Source organism: Trachemys scripta, chromosome 1 (assembly GCF_013100865.1).
Source record: "Trachemys scripta elegans isolate TJP31775 chromosome 1, CAS_Tse_1.0, whole genome shotgun sequence".
NCBI classification, from domain to species: domain Eukaryota; kingdom Metazoa; phylum Chordata; order Testudines; family Emydidae; genus Trachemys; species Trachemys scripta.
Genome location: NC_048298.1, coordinates 342,011,982 through 342,033,529, shown reverse-complemented (window position 1 = coordinate 342,033,529; position 21,548 = coordinate 342,011,982). Strand labels below are relative to the sequence as shown.

The 21,548-nt window shown below is 54.1% G+C and overlaps 1 protein-coding gene and 1 pseudogene across 1 annotated transcript; both read left to right on the top strand.

Annotated features, from left to right (window-relative positions):
* Positions 1 to 4,151: 4,151 nt before the first annotated feature.
* LOC117887193 lies at positions 4,152 to 5,808 on the top strand (annotated as a pseudogene).
* A 4,844-nt stretch (positions 5,809 to 10,652) lies between these two features.
* Positions 10,653 to 12,452, top strand: LOC117887132 (ubiquilin-1-like). Its single transcript, XM_034789449.1, has 2 exons — positions 10,653 to 11,011; positions 11,186 to 12,452. Exons 1-2 carry the CDS (start codon positions 10,653 to 10,655, stop codon positions 12,450 to 12,452), a joined length of 1,626 nt encoding a protein of 541 aa, XP_034645340.1.
* The last annotated feature ends 9,096 nt before the right edge of the window (positions 12,453 to 21,548 follow it).

Here is a 21,548-nt window from a genome sequence, read left to right as displayed (position 1 = left end):
AGGAGGCAACAGAAAATGCTTTGGGAGTTGGAAATTAAAGCCAGGTTTTCATTGGAGCTCTAGGGGTGTTTTAACTATGTACTTACGCTGTGTGAGCTCGAAAGCTGGTCTCTCTCATCAACAGAATTTGGTCCAATAAAACATATCTTCTCCCTCACTTTGTCTCTCTAATATCCTGGGACAGAGAGGGCTACAACAACACTGCTCACTTCCACAAAAGGCCGCCAGACCAAGTGAGTCTTGTTCTGAGATGAAGGGAAACAACAAAACAAGAAAGCACAAAGATAAAATCACCCTGTGAGAGAGCATGGTGTGTGCTTCTCCTCTGTGACAAGCTGCATCTGAGCTGGCCTCATAATGGTAACACAAAGCTGCACGTTGGGAGACAGGGGCTCTAGTCTTGTTTCTGCCACCGACCTGCTGTGCCACCTTGGGTTTGTTTCTTTCCTCCTCAAACTTCTAAATCCTTCTCAGGGTCACAGCTTTGCCGGCCTCAGTCCCCCATTCCGCAGCCAAGGCCTGCGTCCCATGGACCTTGTGTTTGGCTGCCTTTTGGCACATTTCACATGGATGGGCCTGGATTCTCCAGGCTGATCTCGCTCTCTTCCCTATACTCGTGGCTTTGTGGGGGTGGGAGAGAGATCGGGGGTGCTGTGGCCTGGTGCACTGGGCGAGGGGCTCATTTGCACGTGTTCTCCGGTCCTCCCGACTGTGGGAGAGAGAGAGGGAGAACAGAATGTGTGTGTGTGATTAGCTGTGTCTTACCTCGTGTTAAAGGCACGTTTTGCCGCTGAGGATAAGGTGTTGATTCCTCCCGGGGATTAGAGGCTTGTTTAGCCTTCTGCTAGTGTCAGAAACTCTCATCTCTAGACATTTTGGGTGTGTCTTGTAGTCTCTCAGTGAACTTGAGATCTGACTCTATGTGGAAGCAGAGGTTGGTAATGGAAGGACAAAGGGATCTTGAGTGTAACATGCTAGTGAAAATGGACGGTATCTCTTTAAGACAGAGTCCAGCCTTGGAATTGGTAATGGTGGAGGATCTGAAAACTACTGAACAAGTTAGTGTCTGTGTTCATGCAAATTACCTGATTGACTGTGGGGGAGAAAGACGTGCCCTTAGCTGTTAGCAGGGAGGACACAGCTAGCCAGCCAGTGGATTCTGTTAAGCAAGAGAGTTCAGAATTTGACCCTCCAGGACAGGGAGGAAGGAAAAACCTTTATCCTGCTAATGGAAGCCACAGGTTAACCCTAAAATGCCAAAACCCCAGCGGTATTGAGCCAAAGACGTGGCATGAGAAAAATGCTGGTAAATGTACACTGGTGGTAAATTTGATGTTAATGCTAAAGTTAAATTTTGTGACTGGTTTGTTGCTAATGCCAAGAATTGTAAAGATATACAATGTACATTATCTTTTGGAAAAACCCTTGAACATGTTGGGAGTGATACATAAGAACTCAGTATGTGCTAAAAGCCTTTATGGTTAAACTGTTTCTTATATGATAACACACTTTATGTCCAAAGGCCATGTAATACTGCTATCTCAAAGCGAGGGCATGCAACCAGTCTTGGGACTTTTCACAGCAGAAAAGATATTCCAGACTTAATGTGCTGTATGAGGAGGAAAACAGCCACACCACCATATTGCTTCCATGGTTAAATGCCAAGGTACCTACGCTATGGAGAACATTCATATCTACATTGACTTGATGTTAATTGGGTACCAAACATTACCCAGAGCTTGTACGGACTCTCTGGCCAGAGCCAGTGCAGCACACAGAGAGAACAATATCAGCCCTGTACCGATCAGATTCTGGGAGCCAGGCCTGCCTCTTGCTCACAACCCGACTTTGCTTCATATCGGCAAAGTTTTGACCACTACTTTAGTTCAGGCTTCAGGCCTCCTACCAGGGCTCTGATACAAGGGCTTATGTTTCAGACCCTCTTCCTACTACACCCTTTCTTTCCTGTCTTTTAACCAGTTACTGACCCATGAGAGGACCTTCCCTCTTATCCTGTGACAGCTTACTTTGCTGAACAGCCTTTGGTGAGGGACCTTGTCAAAGGCTTTCTGAAAGGCCAAGTGCACTATAGCCACTGGATCTCCCTTGTCCACATGCTTGTTGACCCCCTCAAAGTATCGCATAGCTTGGCGAGGCATGATTTCCCTTTGAATAGCTGTGTTAACCCTTTCCCAACTCATTGTTTTTATCTTTTAAGGCCATTGGAGATAGTTGCTGCTAGCACTTGCAGATGGGCCATACGCCACTGTAGGCAATCTCATTATACCGTCCCTTCCATCAGTTTACCTAGGTCACTTTGCCAATAAGGAAACTGAGGCGCACACTGCACTGAGCTGGTGAGATAGACTGCCCTCTGGGTGCACAGTGGAGTCAAAGGGGGCTGATGGCTCGGCAGGGGTGTGTGTGTCCTAGCCAGGGGCTGCCCAATCTGCGAGTGCGGAGCCAGGCTGCGGAGCAGAGGCAGGGCAGGGGCAGGTTTGTACGTCAATGAACTGGAAGTTCACAGCCGTTTAATTTCCCCCATTTTTGCAATAGCTTCTGGTGGGGGTGGGAGGTCCCTCTGGCTCTGTGAGGAAGGAGGGAGGCAGAGACCCCATTACACACTGACTATAGGTTAGCCAGCCCCTACTCCTGCTGTACACCACTGAAGAACAAGAGAAAACAGTTCCTTCCTTTCACCCTAGGCCAGTCTTGTAACCCCAAGGCAAAGTGTCTGCATGGCAGGGAGATGTAGACTGTGGATGACATGCACACAGGCTGTGAATCTGGGGTGGGACTCAGGAGATCTGGGTTCTATCCCCAAGCTCTGCCACCGGCCTGCTGGAGAACCTTGGGCAAGTCATGTCAACTCTATGTGCCTCAGTTTCCCCATCTGTAAAATGGGAATAATGATACCGATGTCCTTTGTAGAGTGCTCTGAGATCCACTGATGAAACAGCTCAATATTATTACTTAATCTTGTTTCCTTTGGGGCCCAAAGGCCTGTGCCAGGCATCTCCCAAACTAGCAAACGGAGATGTGATCCCTGCCCCAAGGAGCTTACAAACTAGGCTAGACATAAGCAGGGAGAAACAAGGCCATGCATGCCACAGCTGTGTCCTCGTTCTGCCCTGTGAAGGACAGCAGGTGCGGAGCAGAGGAGACGCAGGGTCATGCGCTTTGATTCTAAGCATACACTGCTGTCCTTGCTTTAAGTGGAGTTATTTCTGATCCTCCCAAAGCCAGAGGAAAATCCAACCCACAGATCCAACCCATCCCTGGCTTCACATCCCCATTATTCACAGATTCATTAATTCCAAGGCCAGAAGGGAACATTGTGTTCATCCATTCTGAGCCCCTGCAGCGTACAGGCCAGAGAACTGCCACAGAATAATTCCTAGAGCAGATCTGCTAGAAAAATATCTCATCTTCATTGAACAATGGTTGAAAAATGGTCAGTGATGGAGAATCCACCACAACCCTTGTAAATTGTTCCAATGGTTAATTCCCCTCGCTGTTAGAAATCTCCACTTTATTCCCAGTCTGAATGTGTCTAGCTTCCACTTCCAGCATTGGATTGTGTGAGACTTTTCTCTGCTAGGGAGCAGAGCCCATTGTTAAACGTTTGTTCCCTGTGCAGGTTCTTACACACTGTGAACAGACTTAACTTTCTCTTTGTTAAACTAAACCGATTGTTCTCTTTGAGCCTGTCACTATCAGGCAGGGTTTCTAATCCTTTAATCATTCCCGTGGCTCTTCTCTGAGCCCTCTCCAATGGATCAGCATCTTTCTGGGGTCTGTCCATTTCGGGGAGCAGGGAGGTAGGGGCTGCCAATGCCATCGCTGCTCACAAAGATGTCATCGGTGATGTCACAGTCGGCCCAGCCGTCAGGCAGAGCGGTGAACTGCTGGAGAAGCAGGAGGGAGCTGGTGGCCTGGGAGTGGGGAAGTGGGGGCTGGTATGCATGATTTGGGCCTGGATTCTGGCATTACACAGGGCAGGGGGAGGTCGGTTCCCTTCTCCTGCTCCCCCCACCTGTAGATCTGTGATCACTGCAGCAAGAACAAGACTAAGAATATCACCATAGTTAAGGAAACCCAGCTCCCCCCGCACTCCGGCTCTCCTCGGCCCTCCCTGAGCCTCACGAAGCATGGCTGACAGCGAAGAGATCACCCTCGCCTGCCCAGTCATCGCCGCCAACCCCCGCATCATCCGGGTCACAGTGAAAACCGCCAAGCTGAAGGAGGAATTTGTGGTGCCAGAGAACAGCACCATCAAGCAATTCAAGGAGGAGATCTCCAAGCACTTCAACTGCCAGACCAGCCAGCTGGTGCTGGTGTTTGTTGGGAGGATTTTGAAAGACCAGGACACCCTCAGGCAGCGGGGGATCCAGGACGGGATCACTGTCCACCTTGTCATCAGGACGCAGAAGAGACCCCAGGAGAATCCGCTGCCACACGTGTACGTGGCCAGGAACGTTGCCCCCGCCCCAGCGCCGTCCGGCGTCACCCCGGCCCACAGCAGCGCCTTTGATCTGAGCAGGCAGGGCCAGGGCGTGAACTTGTCCAGCACGGAGCTACAGAGCCCACTGCAGCTCCTGGCTAGCTCAGAGATGATGGCCCGGAAGGTGGAGAACCCGTTTATCCAGAGCATGCTCTCTAACCCTGACCTCATGAGGCAGCTGATCATGGCCCACCCGCAGATGCAACAGCTGGCCCAGCAAATCCCAGAGATCAGCCGCATCCTCAACAACGCGGACATCATGAGGGAGATGCTAGACATTGTTCGGAACCCAGAAATGATGCAGGAGATGAGGAGTCAAGACCGAGCCTTGAGCAACTTGGAAAACATCCCGGGCGGGGACAATGCCTTGAGATGCGCCTATGCTGAGCCCCAGGAACCAATGCTAAGCGCCGCCCAAGAGCAGTTTGGAAACCTTCCCTTTGCTATGCTGGTGAGGAATCCCTCCTTGGAGGGTGTGGGTCGGGGCGGCCAGCCGTCCTGCGTAGATCACAGAGACCTGTTGGCTCCTCCCTCCGTCTCCCAGAGCGCCACAAGCATCTACACCAACAGCACCTGCGGGGACCTGGACTGCAGTGTTACCAGCAGCAGCACCAACCCTCTCGGGCAGAGCTCTTCCGTGCCAAATCTGGGACCGGGGATGTTCACCACCGGAGGGATTCAGAACTTGGTGCAGCAGATCACCGAGAACCCCCAGCTGATCGTGAACTTGTGCGCCTCCTACACCAAGTGCATGATGCTGTCACTGATACAGAACGCTCAGTTGGCAGCACAGGCCACCTTCTCTGCGGAGAGCCCCCAGCACCAAGAACCAGTGACGCAGGGGCTGCCGAATTTCTTTCAGCAGATCCAGAACCCTGAGATGTTAGTGGCCATGTCCAACCCGAAAGCCATGCAAGCTTGGCTGCAGATTGAGCAGGGGCTGCAGACCTTGGCAGCAGAGGCCCCTGTCCTTCTGCCGTGGTTTACTCTCCGTTTGTGGGGACTGGGAAATTCGGGGAGCTCTCCAAGTGCTCCTGACCCGAGCCCTGCACCCAGTGAAACGTCCCACGCAGCGCCGGCAGCGTCCGAGCAGGGACACCAACATCTAAACATGCTGCGGATGCTGAAAATTCTTCCTGGGACGAATCCTCAGCACTTACAAGCTCCCGAAATCAAATTTCAGGAAGAACTGGAGTAGCTGGAATCAATGGGCTCCTTGAACCGCGACGGGAACATGTATAGCAACCGGAGAAGATATCAGTGCAGCCGTGGGGAGACAGAAACATCCAGCCCACCCGTCGTAGCACCAGCTCTGTAACATGTTCGCTTGGATTTCGGTCTTATAAAGAAAAGCCAATAACGGTGCACCTTTTTGTGGGGAGCTGTCGTTTTCTTGTCAGCGGCCGGAAGTTAGCAGCTTTTGCCTAAAGCTGTTGCATGCTTCCGCCCGATGATAAGGTGCTATTATCCAGCAGCTGTCGTCTAGGGAGTTTGAGATAATGAGTTCATGAATTATGAGCGTCACTACAGCTCTGGGAAGCAGATATTATTTAGAGCTGGGCAAATAGTCTGTCTCTCTACCTGGCCGTGGGTGAGTGTAGTATTTGATTGACTGACACGCAGTTAAGAATTCATCCTCACACCATCTCTGTGAGCTAAGGGTATGTGTCAAGGCTGTATCCCCACTTTGAACTTTAGGGTACAAATGTAGGGGCCTGCATGAAAACTTCTAAGCTTAACTACCAGCTTAGCTCTGGTTCCGCTGCCACCATTCCCTCCCTGGGAAGCCTTGAGAAACCTTTCACCAATTCCCTGGTGAATACAGATCCAAACCTCTTGGATCTAAAACAAGGAGAAATTAACCATTCCCCTCCTTCCCCCCACCAACTCCGGGTGAATACAGATCCAAACCCCTTGGATCTAAAACAAGGAGAAATTAACCATTCCCCCTCCTTCCTCCCACCAACTCCTGGTGAATACAGATCCAACCCCCTTGGATCTAAAACAAGGAAAAATCAATCAGGTTCTTAAAAAGAAGGCTTTTAATTAAAGAAAAAGGTAAAAATCATCTCTGTAAAATCAGTATGCAAATTAACCTTACAGGGTAATCAAACTTAAAGAGCTCAGAGGACTCCCCTCTAGTTTTAGGTTCAAAGTACAGCAAACAAAGATAAACACTCTAGTCAAAGGTACATTTACAAGTTGAGAAAACAAAGGAAAACTAAGACGCCTTGCCTGGCTATTTACTTACAAGTTTGAAATAGGAGAGACTTGTTTAGAAAGATATAAAGAACCTGGATTGATGTCTGGTCCCTCTCAGTCCCGAGAGCGAACGCACTCCCAAACAAAGAACACAAACAAAAGCCTTCCCCCCCCACCAAGATTTGAAAGTATCTTGTCCCCTTATTGGTCCTTTAGGTACCAGCCAGGTTACCTGAGCTTCTTAACCCTTTACAGGGAAAAGGATTTTGGAGTCTCTGACCAGGAAGGATTTTATAGTACTGTACACAGGACAGCTGTTACCCTTCCCTTTATAGTTATGACAGTATGTCTGCAAAAAAGTTTCCGAGTCCAAGTCTGCTGACTCAGGCTTGCTGGGCTTGTGCTTTGTGGCTACCAATAGCCGTGGACACATTCAGGCTGAGCCAGTTCAGCCGGGCTCTGAGACTCACTGCCATGGGGTTTTGTGTGTGTGTGTGGTTTTGAGATTATTATCCCCATGGTGTAGACAGGGAAACTGAGGCACAAAGAGATTGATTCATCCAAAATTACACATGGCATCTGTGAGAGACCTGGAATAGAACCAGATCTCCTGGTTCCCAGCCCAATAGTTGTGACTATAGTTGTGAAGCTCTAACCACAGTGGCTGGCTGTGTTTGTGCCATTTTACATTCACTGTTCAGCGCACGTTAGTGAACTTGTGTTTTGTTCACACAGATGTTTTTGGAGGAGATTTTTCTTGGTGTAAATATTAGTATTCATCAGCGATGCAGTGTTGGAAGTGCTAACCTTATGTCATCCAATTAGGAAACAGAAACCATGCCATATGACTTAGTGGCTCAAATCGCAAACCTTGACTATCTAACCTAAGCACTTTGCAAACAGGTCAAAGGCCAAAACATGTTCAGAAATGCTCTTTGTCTAACAATCATGAATGATGAAAAAAATCAGGCATGTTACGATTGGTGTGAGGCCAAATTGCAGACAGAGAAGGGTTAAATCTGAGGAACAAGTTGTTCTCAGTGACCAATTCATCCTGAGATCAATGGAGTTACGCCCTGGATTAATGCAGCCCACTACACCAGTAGCCATATCACCTTGTATCCACACCTAGGGCAGTGATGGTATTCAGATGGAGGGCAGCTGGTTTTCTCTGTCCTCTTTCATTAGCAGGTAGGCTCATAGGAGATCACCTCTTCTACCTCCTGGAGGAGCAGGTGCGCTGACCACCCTCTTGTTCTGGGAGAGCGGGACCCAGAAATACCAGACCAGAAGGGACCAGTCGGACAGTCTGCATGGCCAGGCCAGAGAGCCCACACAGGGATTCCTCCATTGTGTCCCATCACTTAAAATGCGACTATTGGATCACATCACCTACAAGCACTGTGGGGTGGAGGTGCCTCTAAACACTAAGGGGCTAGAGCAGTGGGGCCAACAAAAGGTGTTTCGGGGTCCTGCTGCTCGTCACTGGAGGAGCAGGCCTGTCTCATGGGGAGCAGAGGGACATGGGAGGTAGCAGGCCTCCCCATTGGAGAGCTGAGAAAGGGGAGGGCCAGCTGGGTGTCTGAGAAGACAGACTGGCATGGGCCACCCCCTCTAACTACTGAGCCTGTGAGGAGGAGAGCTGCATGTCCCATGGGAAGATGACCTGCCCCTTGGCAAGAAGTGGAACACAGGGAGACGGTGTGGGGGCGGGGGCGGGAGGTGGGCGGTGCCCTGCAATCAAGAACAAGAGCTGTTGCAGCCCCACTGCTGCCGGATGGCGGGAGGGGGGCAGAGGATGTTTTCCAGGGGGATGCGCTTTCCCCAGAGGGAGCAGCTCGGCAGGGAATGGGCCAGAAGGCTGCCTCTGGCGAGAAGTCGGGTAGGAGGATAATACAGGGAAGCCAGGCTTGGGCACGGTTCACACTCCGTGTTAGCCTGCCATTTCTCAAATGCGGCCACCAGGGGGTTTCTCTGCAGCCAGGACAGCTTCTTTGGTGGTGGTAGTGGGGTGAGGGGGGGCAAAGCATCGGACACCCCCCGCCCTTCCTGTAGCTCCTGGTTGCCCTGCCCTGCACTTGGAGACAGGTGGGCACAACGCTGCAGGAGCATGGTGAGTTCTCTACCAGAGGGGGGGACGGGGGGGCTTAGTGGGGCTCAGACTGCAGCCCTGGGGTGGTTGGGCGGTGGGGACTCAGGGAGCCTGGCTGCAGACTAGGGCTCCAGCCATGGGGCGTCAGACTCCAGCCCCTGGCCACATAGCGGCTGGCTCCGATCTCTGGCTCTGGCCATGTGGCACTGACCCCCAATCCGACTGGCAGCCACTGGCCCCCATCCGTGCATGCCGACCCCCAGCCCTATCACTGACCCTGGGTGCCGGCCCCAGGCGCCAACCCTGAGCTCCAGCGGCTGCCGGCCTTGGGTGCAGATCCCCGGCACTGGCCTTGGGCTCCAGCGGGTGCTGGCTCTGGGGGCTGACCCCTAGCTCTGGCCACGCAGCAGCAGGTGCAAATCCTAAGTGCCAGCCCCAAACCCTGGCTGCCCGCTCTGACCCCCAGCCCTTGCTGCTGACCCCGGGCATTGCTCCTGAATGTCAGTCCTGGGTTCTGGCAGGTACTGACCCCGGGCACTGCTCCTGGATGTCAACCCTGGGTTCCGGCAGGTGCTGGCCACAGGCACTGATCTCAGCCCCAAACCCTGGCTGCCCGCTCTGACCCCCAGCCCTCGCTGCTGATCCCGGGCACTGCTCCTGAATGTCAACCCTGGGTTCCGGCAGGTGCTGGCCACGGGCACTGATCTCAGCCCCAGGCACCAGCCCCGGGTGCAGATCCCCAGCCCCAGTCACACGGCAGCAGGTACCAACCCCAGTCTGGGGCGGGTGCTGGCCCAGGACACTGACTCCCAGCGGGGGCAGACCCCAAGCGCCGACCCTGAGTGCTGACCCTCGCCCCGGTCGCACAAGAGCAAGTGCCGGCTCTGGGTGCCGATCCCGGCCCTGACCACGCAACTGCGGCCGCCAACTCTGGGCTCCAGTGGGTGCTGGCCCAGGGCGCCTACCCCAGCCCCAGGCACCAACCCACAACTCCAACCATGTGGTGGTGGCACCGGGTCCCCCCATCCAATCTCCCTGGCCCCCGCTGCCGCACCCGCCACCCCTCCATCCCAGTCTTAACTTGCCAGGACTTGTTGTGAAAAGTGCGATTAACAAACATACAGATGTCACTTTTCACGGTAATATTTGTATTACTGAGTCTGCAAAAAAAAAAAGACCCTACATAAATTACAATGATCTGGAGGTGGATCTGGGCTATTTATTTGTTTTTCCTAAAGCTGATGAAGTATTTTAGGGAAACGTGTCAGTGCAGCCACCAGCAAGAGTTGGTGGCCGCACTCTGAGGCCAGCAAAACATTTGTTGTGAGAACCCCTATGCTAGCCCAAGGTAACCCCCAGATGCCAGGGGTCCAGGGTCACTGTGTACACGGGTGCCGGACAGGCTGATGGAGGGAAGGATAGGCCAGGATATGGTGCTCCCGGGCCTGTTTTCAAGGGAAGTGCCAGCCACCAATGCCTTGTTTGCTTACTGTGATGTCAGCAGTGATGTCACAGGGCCCCGGGACAGGCAGGGTAGAAATTCTGCATGGGCAGGCGGCATCAGCAGCAGAAAGACCATGAGGGAACCCGCCAGGTGGTGAGTGAACCGAGGAGCAGGCCAACATCTGGCTGGAATGTGCGCTCTGGCTTTGGCTTCCAGCAGTACCACGGGGAGAGCAGACCAATTCCCCCTTCCCACCGCTCCGCCCCGGAAGCCCGTAACGATAGCGGCAAGAACAACCGCCGCCGTACATCAGCCGAAAGGAATTGTCCTCCGTCACGTCCCATCTCCTTCCCCTGGCGCCTCTGCTCCCTGAGGAAGAACCAACGCGGAGCTCCTGGATCCTGGTCACCATGTCTGAAAGCCGACGGGCCCCCGGGGCTAACCAGGCAGCCATCACCGCCGAGTCCGGCGGCGTCCTCAAGGTGACGGTGAAGACCCTGAAGCAGAAGGAGCAGTTTGAGGTAGCAGAGAACAGCACCATCCGGGCGTTTAAGGACGAGGTCGCCAAGCGCTTCAAGGCTCCCTCTGACCTGCTGGTGCTAATATTTGCTGGGAAGATCTTAAAGGATCAGGACACGCTGAGCCAGCATGGAGTCCGCAGTGGATTCAGCATCCACCTTGTCATCCGGTCCCAAAAGAGGCCCCAGGACCACCCAGCTGAGCCGACGAATACTGCCACCCCACCGATGCCGTCCGCAAACAGCAGTGCTTCTAACCTGCTTCCCTGGGGGCGGGGCCCCGCTCTACAGCACCTGGGCCCGAGCTACTCCAACGTGTCCGAGCTGCAGGGGCGCTTAGAAGAGCTGGTGGCCTCCAGCCGGGAGTTAGTGGCCCAGATCATGGAAAACCTCTTGTTTGAGATCATCAGTTCGGACCTGGATCTGAACACCATCAACAGCAACCCGTTCCTCTTGGGCTTCCTCATCGGGGTGACAGGCATGAGCGTACTGGGTCTGGACCCAACCGATGTGTCAGATTTAATGAGCGAGGCCTCAGAGGCTGACAGTTCCATACAGGACTTGATGAGTGAGGTGGCACAGAATCCCATGGTGCAAAGCATCCTCACCAACACGGACCTGGTCCAGGAGATCCTTCTCTCCAACCCGCAGATGCAGCAGCTGGCCGAGCAAAACCCTGAGATTAATCACATTCTCCGCAACCCAGATTTCATCCGGGAAATGATTGAGGTCTCCAGCAGCCCGGCAATGCTGCAAGAAATTATCAGGAACCATGACCGAGCCTTGAGCAACCTGGAGAGCATCCCGGGTGGATACAGCGCCCTGCAGCAGCTGTACAGCGAGATAGAGGAACCAATGATGAACGCCGTGCAAGCCCAGTTTGGGAGCAACCCGTCTGAATCATTGGAGAATAACCCACCTTTGGGTGGGGCCAGTCTGCCAGCCCGGATGGAAAACAGAGACCCTTTACCAAACCCTTGGGCCACTCGGACAAACAGGGCCGGTGATATTGGGAATGACCATGATAGCAATCGTACCAGCCATAGCAGAGGGCAGAACTTTATTGTCCTAAATTTTGGGCCTGGAGCAGGCCCTGGGTTTGCCAACACAGGAGGAATTCAGAGTATGGTTCAGCAGCTAACAGGAAACCCAGAGTTCATGCAGAACATGGAGAGCGTGTTGTCCAATCCCAACGGCCCAGCACAGATGCTGCTGAATAATACCCACCTCTCCAATGATGGACGTTCTCGGCCTCAAGACGGAAGGACACACCATGTCCCTCTGGAGTTGGAGAGCGCTGAAATCGCCCCCTTACTGACCAGCCCTAGAGCCATGCAGGCTTTGTTACAGATTCAGCTGGGCTTGCAGACGCTCTCAGCCGAGGTCCCAGATTTTATCCTAGGGCTGGGGGACCGGGACGTGGAACTGGAGCTGGAAAGCATGGAAGGGTCCGTTCCCAGTAGCGAGACCGAGGAGGACGTGAGTCTAGCATCAGACAAGGATGAACCTGAAGGCCAAGAGTGCGTGGATCAGCAGAGGCCAGACGTCAGATTTGAGCACCAAATGGAGCAGCTCAGAACAATGGGCTTCCAGGACCGGGAAGCGAATTTACAGGCTCTGATCGACACGGAAGGGGAAATCAATGCAGCCATTGAGATGCTAACAAAGTCCCAGCCAAGCAAGATATTGTAACATGTTCATTTTGCCTGTTGTAATTCTGTCTTGTTACATACTAAAAACAGCTTGGTGCATATTAAGGTAGCGTGCAACGGCTTGCTTCCAAAGTGCTCCCTCTTTGCACGTGTTTCATGCAGGGCCTGCCCGTTGGGCTAGGCATGGCACGTACCACATAAGAGTCAGTCCCTGCCCCAAAGAGCTTCTGATCTAAAGAGATGGGACAGGCACAGGGTGGGGGAAAGGACATGTTTTTATTTCCATGTTACAGAGGGAAATTGAGGGTGGGGGGTCCCAGGGCACAGGCCCCAGCCCAAGCCTGAATGTCTACACAGCAGTTTTTAGTCCTGCAGTCCAAGCCCTGCAAGTCTGAGTCAGCTGACCTGGGCCAACTGTGTAGATGTATGCTAAGTGACTTGACCCGGGTCATCCAGAAAGTCTGTGGCAGGGCCAGGAATTTGACCCAACTCTCCCGAGTCACCTAATCCAGCTCATGAATTGCACCCTTCCTTTGCCTGGCTCGGCAAGGGGTGTGATTTCCAACACTGGATTTGCTGTCACCGCTGTGTGACTTGGTTTTGTGTGACTCACGGTGCAGTCATTCCATTTGTTCTGCTTCAGAAGACCTAGTCCTCGTGGGAGGAGCAGCCCGACTAACGGGAATTGATCGGAGCCAGGATTGGGAAGCCAGGGTCACAGCCTCTAAGTGAAGTTTGCAAACAAGCTTCCAGTGTTAGTCGTCTCTTTGCCCCCCAGCCCTGTACGCTGCTTGTAACCACCACTTCCGCTCCAACCACATCTGCCGCCCAGGGCTCCGGCCACAGCTCAATGCCTCAGGTCTCCTTGGTCCCAGTGGCTCTAAGTTTCTCAGTCCAGTCCCCAGGAGACTCGGATTGATCGGGCAGCTGGGCATAGTGTGGAGACTGCACGGCTTGTGTTGGTTGGTGGGTTTTCTTTGGATTTCTAACAATGGGCGTGGGAGACACAAAGGGCCGATGCCTCTTGCATATATTTCAAAATACAGCCATGAGACCTGATCTCCTCTAGGCCCCAGAGCAATCCGGTATCATGAGAACGGCCACACTGGGTCAGAGCAATGGTCCATCTAGCCCAGCACCCTGTCTAGGAATTACTGCCAGGTGCTTCTGAGGGAATGACCAGAGCAGGGCAGTTACCATGTGACCATTCCCTGTCATCCAGTCCCAGCTTCTGACACTCAGAGGCTTAGGGACACCCAGAGCGTGGGGCTGTGTCCCTGCCCATCCTGGCCAATAGCCAGTGATGGACCTGTCCTCCATGAACTTATGTAATCCCTTATTGAGCCCAGTTATACTTTTGGCCTTCACAACATCCCCTGGCAATGAGTTCCACAGGTTGACTGCGCGTTGTGTGAAGAAATACTTCCTCCTGTTTGTTTCAAACCTGCTGCCTGTTAATGTCACTGGGTGACCCTCTCCTGGTTCATTGTGTGGAGGGGTAAATAACATTTTCCTCCCCAGGCAAGTCATTCCAGGTCTACCCATTAACACTGCTGCTGAGGTGGAGTAGCTGACCTGCTGGTAGCCCCCCGCTGACATGGCTGGGCTCCATCGGGGGAGCTTGGCTCCTGTCCGAGGGCACCGCCATTGAAAGAGGCTGCCCAGGCCTGAGCGTTGCTGGCTCTAGTGACGCGGGGGTCCCACGCTCTCCCTCCGCCGGCCCAACACACCGGCTGTTGGGGCGCTAAGGGAGCGGATTTGGCTATGGGGGCTTTGGCACGTGGATGAAACCCAGCTCCATCCCACACAGCTAGCGCACAGGCGCTGTGGGCTCGGGGAGGCCGAGCTGGCTGAGATTCAGCTCAGAAGGGAAGCGCGGTGAATGGAGAAACCTCCGGGGAGGATCGGCTGCGATATGTCAGCTCCCTCGGCCGGGTGGGCGGGGGGTTGAGGGTTTGCCTGAGGGTCTTATTGGTTCCTCCCTGGCTGGATGGCAGCAGCAGTGGCCAGGGGATCTGGGCTCGGCCCGGGGCTTGGGACCTTCCCTGCTGGGCGTGGGGACCTCTCCCCAGATAATAATTCACAGACTCTCCTGTGTTGTGGCCCCCGTCAGGGTCCAAGGCCTCATCCAGGCCCCGGCCTGGATTAAACTGCGGCTCGGGCATGGCAGCTGGGTCACTTGGCTGATGCCAAAGGTGCCCCAGGATCAGGGGACATGGCTCGGGGCTGCCTGCTGCACTGAGGTCGATTGGCCTGACGGGGACCTGTCATACCGCGCTCCGGTCCCTCCCGCCCAGGGTGGGTTCGATAGTGTGAACAATCTATCCAGCCCCCTTTCCTCTCTCCCTGGCCTTTCTGCCCTGATCTCTCCTCTTCTTTTCTCCCCACATTGGAGCCCGGTCTGTGGGTCTTTCACCTCCTGCCCCCCTTGATTCATTGCTCTGGGTTTCCCTTCATTTCTTTCGGTCTCTCTCTGTGTCCCCCTCCTGGGGACTCTTCACCCATGAATCTCCTCATTCACCCCTGATCTCACCCCTTTCCTTCCTGACCCATGACCTCGTGACCCCAGCTTTGGCCCACAGCAGCCCCGCTGGAGCCCATAGGGCATCCTCTTCCCACATCTCCCTCTGCCCTGGTATCCAGCCCCCACACCCCTCAGGCCCTGCAGCCAACCTCTCCCTGCTTCTGGCCTTGGGTGGGCTAAGTGATCTCTGTCCTGGAGGGTCCGGTCTGGAGCCCATTAAAACTCCCATTGTCATCAACAGCTGCACCAGAGGGTTCGCTCGGTGCCCAGGCCGCCTGCATGGGTCCCCGCTTGGGGCTGGCAAGACGTGACCAGCGCGGCTAAGGGCTGGGGTCTCCCTTGTGACAAACAGAGGGAATGTTAACAGCAGAGACAGAGTCCGACGCGGGGAGAGGAGGCAGCTGCGCTGGCCGCCTGCCGGGTGCCTGCGGTTGGAGCGGCCCACGTGCTGATTTGGCCCCTTTTGTTCAGTAAACGATGCTAGCACATACTGGAGGTGTTGTCAGCCATCTCTGCTCCGGCCATTGCAGAGCCCCGGAGCCAGCTCTCGCTTAGCAGGACAGCGTATGCAGGCTGCCTACGGTGCAGTAAGGTGCAGCCTTGTCCTGGGTCCGGTAGATCTGGCCTCTTCTCATTTAGAAATGCCCCTGCCAGAGCCCGTGTAGGGAAGGGTCTTTCCCATTATTGGGCATTTAAGAAGATAAGAAGATCAGAGCTGTCGTACTGGGTCAGACCAATGCTCCATCTTGCCCAGTATCAGGGCCTCCGCAGCCACCTAGATGCTCTCGGCAGCTGTCTCTGAGTCTCTCTGGCTTGGAGAGTTTGGCTGGCAACGCCCCTGTGCTGCTCCCCTGGCCCTCCCGCAACCTCCTTCAGCCCTCTGGGCTTCCCCCGGTCCAGGGGCTGCTGCACACTACATGTCCACCCCTAGCTTCCTCCCTCTATGTCCTGCTCAGTTATGGAGACCAGCTGCCTCCATCCGGCCCCATGGAGAGGCTGTTAATGAGGTCCAGGTGGGCCGAATCAGTGACAGAGCCAGTGGCGGGTGTAGCCAGCCCCTCCTGCAAGGGTCACAACCTTGCTGGACGCCCGTGAGCAGAGAGGCAGCTAAAAGCAGTGCCCCAAACCACCCAGCGCTGGCCCCAGCGGCCGGCCAGACCGGGGGCTGGGCTGTGTTTCTCCAGAGACAGAAGCTGCATTTTCTCTCTTTGCTGGTCTTTCCTCTCCCCTCTTGGCCGGGTTTGTCTTGGAAAAGGGATCAGACTTTAACAGCAGCTGCCAGGACAGCTCCAGCCCCTGTGAACTCACTTCTTTTCTGACCCGGCCCCCAAAGGACAGTTATGTAATGCCTGTAATGCCATCCCACAGCGGTTCTCAAACGCGGCCATCAGGGGCTTTTCTTGCAGCCACAGCCCCCTGGGCTGTTACTGGGGGGGAAAGTAGCAGCCCCTCCCTGTTGCTCCTGGATGCACCTCCTTGGTGTTGGTTGCTGGGGCCGCCAGCAATAGTTGGCCCCTGCTCCCCCTGGGGCACAACGCTGGGGGACCAGGCAGCCCGTGACTTCCCCACCTTCCTGGGGTGATGGGGTTCAGGCTTCGGGCTTCAGCCCTGGGGTGGCAGGGCAAAGGGGCGGCAGGCTCTGACCACAAGGCTTTGGGTTCCAGCCCTCACCCCCATTGCCCTTGGCTCTTGCTGCCTCCCCCGACCCCCCATCCAGGGCTTAATTTGTCCCCAGGCTTGCCAGGGCTGAGTCAGTCTACTGTGAAAAGCAACACTTGTATGCTTGTTAATATCGCTTTTCACAACAGCCTTAGCTGGCAATAAACCAATGACAATGATTTGGCCGCGTCTATGCACATATTTATTTGTCCTAAAGCTAATCAAGTATTTTAGGAAAATGTGTGAGAGCGGCCACCAGCAAGAGTTGGTGGCCACACTCTGTGACCACCACAAATGTTGTCCTGAAAAACCCTGAAGAGACTGTCAAACCGGGGCTTGTCTCCTTCTAAAACCTCTCCATGGGAAAAGGGAATAAGAGGGAGTGTTAAAAACGAACGCCTCACCTCATACTTTCCATTGCAAAGGTTTTCATGCTTTCCCCCTCTTTTTTGGTGTCTTTAATAAAAGTAGACAGATTCGTAATGGTGGCTGTTACTCTGGGAGCCACCAGTGATAACTGGGCACAAAATCCTGGACCGCATTGAACTGTTTAATGCTTCAATGTTCATATACCCCTTCGCCCTGGGTGGGCCCCTTTTCAGCCCCTCAGTGGTCATCCAAAGCTCGGAATGAAATGTTCCTTGGACGCCCGCAGCGCCTTGCAGGGGGCAGATGGATTTGAAGTGTCATGGAGACTTGCTCATCTGCACGTGGTTAAACCGAATAAGAAACAGGGAACAGATTGGGAGGATTCTGGGAAGAAGGATGGTCACTTGCCTCTGAACCAAAGTCAACTGAAGTCAATTTCAGTGGGCTTGGAATCAACGTGTCGCTGACGGTCTAAGATTCAGCGTGGAGGCTACACAGTCACTGAGCCACACCTTCCCCATCTGTAAAATGGGCATGGTGACACCACACTCCCTTCCTGGACGTTTCTGAAGTACCACTCCAAGCTTCTTCTGTATAAGGCGCTACATAGTTTACAAAAGCTCTTCTTCCCTGGGAGATCTGCAGAAGAAAGAGCTCACGTGGTTCTTATCGACCCCATGACAACGAATGGAGTTTAGGTCTTCTCCTGCCCTCGCATTTGGCTAACCTTCCTTGATGATTTTCGTAGCAATCCCTTTCACCTTTGCATTGCTTTCCCGGCCTTGAACTCTTCTCTCCTTGCACACGTCTAGGGTGAGGTGGGGACTTCCCCAGCACATCCTGTTAGCTCTTTACAACCCCCACTTCAGACCGGTGCCTTCACCCCGACAGGTGTGGTGGTTATTGCACAGAGGGAGCGTGGGGTGGAATGCAGCAGAGCATGGTCAAGAGTTGCAACACTAGCTGCCTGCAATCAGGAGCCTACATAAGAAGCCTGATTTTCAAAACCACTGGGTCCCCCGGCCGCCCCCGGGGGCGTGAGTGAGAACAGCTGGGCGCTCGGCAGGAGCCGGACTTTATGTTTGACGATCTTGGCCTGATGCCACTAGGGTGACCAGATGTCCCGATTTTATAGGGACAGTCCCGAATTTGGGGTCTTTTTCTTCGATAGGCTCCTATTACCCTCTACCCCCGTCCCGATTTTTTACACTGGCTGTCTGGTCACCCCAGATGCCACGCAGCCTTGTCCCGCGGCGTGCAGCGATACTAGACACGTGCACAAGTCAGGTGAACTCCTGCTCCTGTTAATATTTAACGCTAGGATAAATGATACAGGCATTGCAGGCTGCAGTGCTGGAAAACCTTCCGGACGGGGAGGAGGTGGTGAAGTCAGAGTTGCTACCGGGAGCTCCAGCAGTGGAAGGGCTGCACCCCGCTTCGCAGCTATGACCCACGCGCTCCGATTTCTGTCGCGTCAATCAGGCCAATCCAGATTACATTTAGATTCAAAGTAATTGGCTGTGCCCTGCTCTGGGGCATATGCAGATTGAAAACAAGCACAAAAACCCCACCAGGTCTATCAGAATCTCAGCGGGATACGCCAAAGGGCCCGCAGCAAAAGCAATTACACACCACAGCATTTTGCTAACAAAATAACCCCCAAACCGACACCCCCCCCAACCCAACAAAAAATGCTGGCAGCAGATGCTGCGGAGGGAGGGATAAGAGCACTAGAGGAGTGGGACAACCTGCCCCTCACCGAGATGCAATCCTGGTCTCTAGTCGACTTACGTTCTGAAGCACAGGGTTGAATTTCCCTGCCAACTGTTGGGTTGTCATTAGCTATGTGACGAAGTGGGGTGTTTCCCTTTGTTATGTTGCCTGTGAGTCTCACTGTCCTGCACTAATACGGTGTGTGCCTCAGTTTCCCCGTGTGCTGCACCAATGCCTAGCTGGTGAGAACTGGGTGTGTGACTTTCGCTGAGGCCCTCGGGGGCAGGTCAGGCTGCCCGATGCCCTTTGTCACCTCAGACCCCAGAGGGGGATGCGACCAGGTGACACTTTGCTGGGGAGGCAGGACAAAGCCCAGGGGAGGAGCCATGGCCATATTGGAGGCCAGGCAGCGGGGGCCAGGGCAGTCTGCTGTAGGGGACTTGGGGAGGGGGGAGTCCAGGGTGTCTGGCCCAGGATTCCCCCAAGATGGGCTTGGCTGAAAGTCACTGATTTCTGTGCTAACAAGCTCTGTTCTACGCTGTGATCCTGTTGACTAATAAACCTTCCGTTTTACACGCTGGCTGAGAGTCACGGCTGACTGCGGAGTGGGGGTGCAGGGCCCTCTGGCTTCCCCAGGAGCCCTGCCCGGGTGGACTCGCTGTGGGAAGCGCCTGGTCAATGTGGGTGCTGAATGCTCTGAAGTCAGACCCAGGAAGGCCGAAGCCACGAAGGCTTCTTACCCTGGCAACAGTGGGCATGCTACCCCAGAGTCCTGCCTGGCTTCATTTGGAGCAGCTCCAGCGCGTCGGCCCGGTGACTCCGGGACAAGCTATGATCCCGCCAGACCTTTTCAGTTTCACTCAGTGCCGCGTTGTTCTTGTGTTAGGAGACAGGGAGCGCAGCAGCTCCCAAGCTCCCATCTCCAAACCATTCATTATTGTTTAGACTTTTATTTCATCGTTTGGGCCATGCTCCGACCTGCACATTTCATCCCCTGCCAGCTCCTGGCCCAAAGAATAACTCTGATTAACCAGCTGTCTTACCCTGGAGCCAGAGAGGCCTCTAAAGGCGGGGGCTGGCCTAGCGTGTAACCCACTGGGGAGCGTGGATTAGGAGTCCCAAGCTGTGCCTAGCCACAGAGGACAGGCGTCTGCTCCAGACCCACCCTGAGCGCCTGGGTCTCTAGCTCTCTGGGCGCCCGTGCCAGTGGGTACTATCTCACCAGCAGAGACGGCAGAACAGAGCCCAGGGCCCAGCACTTGAGGCTTGTCTGCACAGGGGTGTTGTTTTGTGGGATATATTTTTGCACAGAACCTTTTGTGGAATCACACACCTGAAATAATTGCGTCCACACGGCCGGCTCCACCTACTTGCCTCTGAATCAGCGCGAACCTGTCGCCGCACTGACTCCATCCCCGTCGCAGCTCACAACAAAGGGGCCAGTTCATCTGAAAGAATCACGACGCATTGGCACAAGTAATTTTCATGCAAAAAAATTCAATGCAAAACACACGCACACGTGGACACACACGCACAGAGCCATGGAGACAAGCCCTGCGCGTGAGCTGCTGTGCCCAGGAGGGGGGCTTTGTGGAGAGGGAACAGACTCAGGCCCCAGGAAGCCTGTGCTTGGTTCCTCGCTCTGCCACAGGTTTACTCTGAGGCCTTGGGCAAGTCACTGAAGCAGAAATTTTCTACCCTTGGACACTAATTTTGGGTGCCCGGACTTAAGGTCCCTCCTGTAGGTCACTTTTGGACAATGTGGCCTTAATTTCTCTGTCCCTCAGATCTCCGTCTGTTACATGGAGATGCGAACCTTCCCTGCCTCACAAGGTGGGGGGCATGAGGACATAGTCACAGACATGTGGGAGGCATCCAGGTATTTGGGCACCTGCCTGCATGTTTAGGCACCAAGTACCTTTAAAAATCTGGCCTTCAGATACCACAGTGATGGGGAACTAACTAGAGAGGCTAGTTAGCTAGTTAGCTTGGCTCGGTAGTTAGGACAGCTAGGTAGCTAGGATAGATAACAGGACCAAATCCACCCTGATATCAACAATGTTGAGAAACACCGATCTAGAGAGCTCAAACCATCCTGCAAGAGCCAATTAAAACTCGCCATCCCTAGGATGCCGATAGGAAAGGAGTATGGAGAATTTGTGACTTACCCAAGAGAAAGTCACCAGCCACACTGGGAAAGGAGACCAGGTCTCCTAACCCAAGTCTAGTGCCCCATCGGCTAGACTGCACAGCCTCCTTACATGACTATCAACCCCTTACATGCTGATGATTATTCACTATTTGTATTATTGTAGTGCTTAGGAGCCCATGGACCAAGACCCCACTGTGCTGGGTGCTGTACAAACACAGACCAAAAAGACAGTCCGTGCTCCAAGGAGCTCACAAGGTAGGTATGAGACAAGAGATAAGAGATGGATACAGCCCAGTAAGGAAACACAAAATTGAGACAATACTGGTCAGCATGAAGGTCTCAGCACAGCAGCAGTCTAAGCACTGGCCAGTTTTTTTGTAGCCTCACAGCAAAGGGGAGTTTTGAGGTGGGATTTGAAGGAGGGCCAGAAAGTGGGTTTGTGGATGTTGAGGGGGGAGTTCCCCCTTGTGTCCGGAGCAGCCCCCAGACTCAAAGCGGTGGAGGGCCTGGCACAGCCCGGATCCTTCACATCCTGTGCTCGGGTTAGGCAACGCAGGAGCTTCCTACACAACCAACGCCAGGTTAATTGCGCGGAAGGGTTGGGAGCTCATGTCCAGCTGAAGAGAACAGGTGGTTTTGGGTCGTGGCCTTCCCCTGGAGATCCAGTAGTTAGGGACCTAAAAAGACCCTCTGATAATCAACCATGAAGACAAGCAGTG